The sequence below is a fragment of the Cololabis saira genome, chromosome 4, assembly GCF_033807715.1.
Source record: "Cololabis saira isolate AMF1-May2022 chromosome 4, fColSai1.1, whole genome shotgun sequence".
Classification (NCBI taxonomy): domain Eukaryota; kingdom Metazoa; phylum Chordata; class Actinopteri; order Beloniformes; family Belonidae; genus Cololabis; species Cololabis saira.
In genome coordinates this window covers 5,409,965-5,417,490 of record NC_084590.1, presented here as the reverse complement: position 1 = coordinate 5,417,490, position 7,526 = coordinate 5,409,965, and the positions used below count along the sequence as shown (strand labels likewise).

Below are 7,526 nucleotides of genomic sequence, written 5' to 3'. Positions count from 1 at the left end.
TATATATATATATAGAGCCCATGTTTGTGCATAAACAAAAATACTATCTTACAGCCAGACAAGAGTGTTGATATTAGATTCATCTGTAAAAACCATGACTTACTTCTAATCTCATTATTTCTCAAAGTTATCACTCAGATAATCAAATAATGCAGCGTATCTGGTATAAAGGAAGTACAGTGAACACCTGTGTTAGTGTCATGGATGTTATCACTCACTACGTTCTCACTCTACATGTGCCAGGGAGCCTACGTGGTTCTATAGAATAGAACAGGATAGAAAAGAAAAAGGCCCTGGATGTGTGAGTGGGTTGATCAGGTGTATATAATATACCGAGGCTACTGCCCTCGAGCAAGCAGGGCAGGTTCAAATCCCCCTTTCTCTATACCCATTTCCTGTCCACCTACTTTCAATAAAGACCACTAGTGCCAAAAAGTCCAGTTAAAATCTGAAGTGAATCTAATTGAAGCAAAATAGTAACCGGATAGAGGCAAAAAAAAATGTTTATTTATCATGAGTGCAAAAATGTCAGCATATTATAAAATGTATATACAATAAAGGGACAAAGCACAAATGCATGAGGAATCACCAACACATGGTACAAATAGTTTCATCTTATCAAGGTAAACCCGTCCATCATTCAGGCTGTTTTGTGTTTGCAGTCCTTCAGGGATCTTTGGAAATGTGCTCCGTCATGTTTTCCTCAAGCGTATCATTCAAATGACCTACATATTTACCAGAACGCTGATTTAACTCCATTCCTAAGCACACTGTAGAGAACAACCAGTCCGTCCTGTTACAAAAGAAGGCTTAAATATCGTATTTTGGCAACATGTGAACTTCCAAAACTGGTGGCTTCAATCAATTTTGCATTATCATATGACCCATCTCTCCCTTTTGACTGGATTTACATTGTGTGTTAGTTTCAACAAATCCCTCATAAGGAGCCAAATCAATAGCTTGAACACATCTCATCAATAACTATGTTGTTGCTTAGAAACCTTGGCTTGTTTATCTACCTTTTTCTAACCAATTCTGTAGATTTCATGCCATTACAGGAAATGTCCCCTGCACCCCCACATGTGGTCAGCTGTGCCTGATGGAATAAAGTGAACTCATCACCATAGGTGGTAGTAACGAGTTACATTTACTCTGTTACATTTACTTGAGGAAGTTTTGGGAAGAGTTGTACTTTTAGGAGTAGTTTTGAATCACTATACTTTTTACTTTTACTTGAGTAGATTTGTGAAGGAGAAACTGTTCCTCTTACTCCGCTACATTAGGCTACGTTGAGCTGTTACTTTTCTTTTATCTCTTTTATCCGCGTACGCGTCAATCTCATGACATCACTGGGTGATTCTTTGGGAAAAATGTTTGTTTTTGCATGTTTTGTCACATTTATACAGACTCAAACACACACAGAGTTTCTATGAGTTCATGTTTGTTCTAGTTCTGCTGGTTAAAAAAGAAAAGTACAAAGGCTGGACATTTTGTGCTACTTGTGCTTAATTTATTTTTTTATTCTGTTATTTTATTTATTTTATTATTTATTAAAGTACTTGAATTTACTTTAAGATTATTTTAATTTAAGCTATTTTTTTTAATTAATTTTAATTAATTTTATTATTTTATTGATTTAATTTACCTGAAGATGATTATTTTGTACTTTTGTCTGTTTGAATGGTTGTGTTAAAAAAATAAATCAGACTTTACTCAACAGTTACTCAGTACTTGAGTAGTTTTTTCACCAAGTACTTTTTTACTTTTACTCAAGTAATTATTTGGATAACTACTTTTTACTTCTACTTGAGTCATATTATTCTGAAGTAACAGTACTTTTACTTGAGTACAATTTTTGGCTCCTCTACCCAGCTCTGCTCATCACCAACCCTCAATGAAGCATCAAGGAATCATCACAATCATCAGCATTATCTTTTGCACTTGCTTTATGGTGAAACTACACAAATATTAAAAACCTTAGTTTCTAGCTTTCCATGGAAACTGAATATGAAGGTTTTAATGTTAATATGTCTGAAACATATCATATGGCTTTCTTAAAAAAGGTGATAAAATTGATCCTTTTCCCTTATCAAGGTTTTTTTTCCTAGAGTCATTGTTCTCCTCATCTTTATTTTCAGTTCTCTTGGTGGCGCTACTTTGACAGATTTTGCGGGGGTGTTAACTTGAACTTGTTTTATGTATCAACATTACTGGCACTTCAAGTGCAACTCAAACCCACAACTTGCAAATGAATATGAGAACCCCCCCCTACCTTATCCTATCACTGGCTCACGGTACGTGTGTTACACATTAGCAGTGGAGAGGTTTTCAGCACATCTTTCAGGGGCGTCAATCGGGTATGGCAAGGTACGACAGCCGCCACACCTCGGCTTCAGGGGAAAATGTAACTGTTTGTTTTTTAAATATATTTATGGAATTACTACAATGTTTATTTGTATTGATTATTCCATTATTTAATACATATAAAATGACTACAAAAGCAAATCAGAAGAACATGATGGATTTCCCTAGGTATTATCTTTCCCAACACTTGTACCCCCTCATATCTTGAAATGTGATGTCCCAGCGTCCCTGACGACATTGATCGCTATCAAGCTCATTTTTAGCGTGCTTTGCAGCATTACTAAATTACAAAAATGTAAAGGAAGCAGACAACCCCGCAATTATTTTTTTTTTTTTCAAAAAAATGAAGTCAAATGATGGTCCAATGTTGCCCCAGCAGCGGAGGGAGAAGGACCAAATAGTGAAAGCGGGAGTCAGGCTATTAACCAGCTGTTAGTCACTGATTCATTATGCAAGTTCATCTTAAGGTAAGATATCAAATCACTCTGCCCTCATAAATCTGTTTAAGGGAAATATTTGACTTTTTTTACTCTCTCTTTCTCTTTTCTGCGCCCTCTCTCTCCTTTTTGCATTTGGACTGTAACTGTTTTAAGTTAAACTGGGATGTCCACGTGATATTGTTGCACTGACATGGTGAATGAAGTGACAGAATGAGTTAAATTGCATCATTTCTGCTCTCTAACTCTGCCACTTGCTGTCCGTGGTGCCGAAAACGGATGCGTATTGCGTAAAGGCGCATTGACTGAATTGATCAACACGTTGTTAAAGTGTAGTGTTCATAGTTAACAGGATGTGAGCGAGACTGCATTTCAAAAAGTTACAATTTTCCTGACAACACAGATAAGCTACATAGTAGACTTCTGTGACTCGTAACCTTGCCATACCTTAGCTTTGACTGAATTGACGCCACTGACATCTTTACCACACACGTGGCATCTAGCTGTGATTCAGTAAGAATTCACAGATGTGGATGGATTTGGACTGGAGTTTATTACCACTGATCGGCACCCACAGTCCTCATTAGGGATTTCAGAACCCCTGAATAAATTCAGAGTAGCAATTGGAGCCCAGATGTTTCTCCAAGGGCCCACGTTAGCTGTCAGTCCAGTGACTTCCTGTGCTACTGAGCCCTACTTGGTACTGGTGGGACGATTCGTGGATAGATATAGTGCCTTCTGTGGAATAGGCTGAGAAATCTCTGTGAGGCCGGAGTGAGGATCCTTGTTTCTTCTGGTACAGAGGCGGATGGCCCGGCCTCTCTCTGGACCCGGGCAGGTTTGGAGAACAGGATGACGAGGAAGGTGACGGCGGTACGACGGGCAGACATCTCTGGACCGTTGGGGAGTTATAGGCGCCCAGGTCGGCTTGTGGTCGTGACACCACTGACGATGTGGGGTGTGGCACCGCGGGACTGACGGGGCCAGAGTTGGTAAAGTGAGCGGTGAAGGGCTGGTACGGGATTCCCTCCACGCTGTAACGAGGATACGGCTGCACGGTGGCCCACATGTTGCAGTTAACTGAAGGAGAGTTGGTCAGGTCGTCCGTGTCCACCGGCCCCGATCCAGCCTCTGACTCCATGTTCCCGTACATGCACGCCTCTCTGGAAGAGATGGCCTCAGCGCAGTACGGGTGGGACAGTAAGGGCGACTCGTAGGAGGGAGGTGAACAAAAGTAATGCTCCTCCGATAACATGGACGATGTCTCCAAATACGGCCGCTTACATCCCAGCTCCAAGTGTCGGGCGTTATCTGTGAAGTGACACGGTCAAAGTCTTTACTTTATTAACCCTTGTACTGTCTTTGGGTCAAAATGACCCAATTCTTCTCCTTCTTTCCTCCTGCTCTCTCCTTCCTTCTTCCTTTCCTCTTTTCCTCCTTTTTTACCCTCCTTTTCTCCTTTTTCTTTCTACCTCCCTTCTGTCATTCGTTCCTTTATTACCTTCTTCCCTCCCTTCTTTCTTTCCTTTTCTCCATTCCTTCCTCCCTCCTTTATTTCCTTTTCTTCCTTCTTTCCTTTCTTTCTCCCTTCTTTCCTCCCTTCCTTACTCCCTTTCCTACTTCCTCCCTTCTTTTCTCTTTTCTTCCTTACTTCCTTCTTTCCTTCCTTCCATCTTTTCTCCCTTCCTTACTCCCTTTCCTACTTCCTTCCTTCTTTTCTCCTTTCTTCCTTACTTCCTTCTTTCCTCCCTTCCATCTTTTCTCCCTTCCTTACTCCCTTTCCTACTTCCTTCCTTCTTTTCTCCTTTCTTCCTTACTTCCTTCTTTCCTCCCTTCCATCTTTTCTCCCTTCCTTACTCCCTTTCCTATTTCCTTCCTTCTTTTCTCCTTTCTTCCTTACTTCCTTCTTTCCTCCCTTCCATCTTTTCTCCCTTCCTTACTCCCTTTCCTACTTCCTTCCTTCTTTTCTCCTTTCTTCCTTACTTCCTTCTTTCCTCCCTTCCATCTTTTCTCCCTTCCTTACTCCCTTTCCTACTTCCTTTCTTCTTTTCTCCTTCCTTCCTTCTTTCCTCCCTTCCTTCTTTTCACCCTTCCTTCCATCCTTCTTTTCTCCCTTCCTTCTTTCCTTCTTTTCTTCCTTCCTTCCTTCTTTCCTCCCTTCTTCCCTTCCTCCCTCCTTGACCCGAAGACAGCACTAGGGTTAAAACAATGTTTTTTGTGCATGATTTTTGCAAGCTTCACCAAAAAAGAAAACAAACCAAGAACTCACCTCTGTGTTTGAAGCAGTGATACATGAGACTGGGATCTCTGCTCTGGGGGAAGTTGTTGGAGACGGGATCCTGGGATTCTGAGTGAGACAAATGAGTCCCGGCCTCATACTGATAAGAGGAAAGGCCTTGAGGGTGCCCCGTTAAAACTCCTGCTCGAAGTTTCCCCGTTAGGTGGCCGTGGGAGGAAATGATCCTCTGGCGAACTATGTTCTTGGAAATTACTGGATATTCTTTCCTGCGTGTGAGTAGCAGCAACAAAACAAAATCACACTCAGCTTATCATGCCTGCTCTTAATATTGAACAGTCTATTCATCAGGCTAGGTAACTTCCTACACAACAGCATCTTTGGAAAGCTAATACACTCACTGGTCAGCTTGTTAGGTACACCTGTTTGCAGTACTACAGTTGTAAAAAAAACATCAGGGGGGATGGTGGATTTTATCATATGGGGACAGATCATTTGTGCTGATTACAAATAATATAATATATTACAAATAATAGCAGTGACCAAAACAGCTGCAGAAATACTGCAGGAATGACATAGCAGCAGTTAAATGCAGCCTTCTGTAAGCTTTAAATATCCACTGGGCTTACATCAAATACATCAAAACACAACAATAAAAAACACTTTTCTGAACTTATCAATATGACTCTGTCCTTCACAGGATACGTGAAATGGATCACTGCAAAAACTCACAATCTTAACAAGAATATTTGTCTTATTTCTAGTTAAAATGTCTCATTTTAGTAAAACAATTTCAAAACAACAATTTTCACCTGTTTCAAGTAAATTTTCACTTGAAATAAGTAGAAAAATCTACCAATGGGACAAGATTTTTTGGTAACCCTTTCTTTTACAGTACAGTAATAACCAGGTAATACCATGGTAATTACACTGTAATTACCTGGTAGTACCGTGTATTTACAAGGTAATTACATGGTAACTACCAGGTAATTTACCCAGTAAGTACTAGGTAATTATTACGTATTTACTTGTACCGTGTAATTATGTGTATTTACCATGTAATAACATGGTAAATACCTGGTTGTTTAAACTAAACTTTACTAGGTAATTACAAAGACATTAGATGGGAACTATGAGGGAAATGACAGGTATTTACTAGGTTAATATTGGTAACTACCAGTCAATTTACCATGTAATTACTCTGAAATTACATGAATTATTTCTAAGTAAGTACCAGGTAATTACTAAGTATTTTTCTGCAAACTACCAGGAAATTATAACCTATATTTGAGGTAGTTACCAGCTAATTACACTTCAATGACCATGTAGTTACCTTGTATTTACTATACATTTCATGGATAACTACCGGGTATTTACCCATTCATTATTGATTTATGTATTATCAATGGATTGGTGCATGAACCCCCGAGGGTGTAAATGACTCTATTGACCTTGTAATTAACCTGATAGTTACCATGTTTTACCTGGTGATTGGCAGGTACTTACCTTGTAGTTACTTGCCCAGTAATTCTATTTCCTAAGTATTTACCCAATAAGTACAGACATTTGTACCTGGCTTTTACTCAGTAATTAAAGTGAAACTGGACTGTAAAAGAAAGCGTGTGTTGTTTCCATAATATTACCTGGTACTTCCTCATTAAGTAAAGAAATAATTACCTGATATTTACCCATTAATTAAAGTGAAACTGGACTGTAAAAGAAAGCGTGTGTTGTTTCCATAATATTACCTGGTACTTCCTCATTAAGTACAGAAATAATTACCTGATATTTACCCATTAATTAAAGGGAAACTGGACTGTAAAAGAAAGCGTGTGTTGTTTCTATAATATTACCTGGTAATTGTAGATTATAATTATAAAGATTTGAACAATTGGCAAAACGTCTGATAATTACCTTCCCTTTACCCCGCTATTAGAAAGTTGTACCACACCCCCTCACATATACCTCCTCACACACACACCCTCACATATTCCTCCTCACACACACCCCCTCACATATACCTCCTCACACACACCCCCTCACACACACCCCCTCACCTATACCTCCTCACACACACCTCCTCACACACACCCCCTCACATATACACCCTCACACACACCCCCTCACTTACACCCCCTCACATACACCCCCTCACACACACACCCTCACACACACCCCCTCACTTACACCCCCTCACATACACCCCCTCACACACACACCCTCACACACACCCCCTCACATATACCCCCTCACATATACCTCCTCACACACACCCCCTCACACACACCCCCTCACACACACCCCCTCACATATACCTCCTCACACACACCCCCTCACACACACCCCCTCACCTATACCTCCTCACACACACCTCCTCACACACACTTCCTCACACACACCCCCTCACATATACCCCCTCACACACACCCCCTCACATATACCCCCTCACACACACCCCCTCACACACACCCCCTCACATATACCCCCTC

The 7,526-nt window shown here is 40.4% G+C and overlaps 1 protein-coding gene across 2 annotated transcripts in view; it reads right to left on the bottom strand.

Moving 5' to 3' along the window:
- Window positions 1–1,530: 1,530 nt before the first annotated feature.
- Window positions 1,531–7,526, bottom strand: part of tbx4 (T-box transcription factor 4) — a 63,016-nt gene continuing 57,020 nt past the window's right edge. For both annotated transcript variants that reach the window (XM_061718695.1, XM_061718693.1), the window contains 2 exons: window positions 5,071–5,306; window positions 1,531–4,112 (listed from right to left, as the gene is read on the bottom strand). In XM_061718695.1, the coding sequence (XP_061574679.1) occupies window positions 3,457–4,112; window positions 5,071–5,306 (892 nt within the window). In that variant the 3' untranslated portion in view covers window positions 1,531–3,456. The remainder of the gene's footprint in view (window positions 4,113–5,070; window positions 5,307–7,526) is intronic.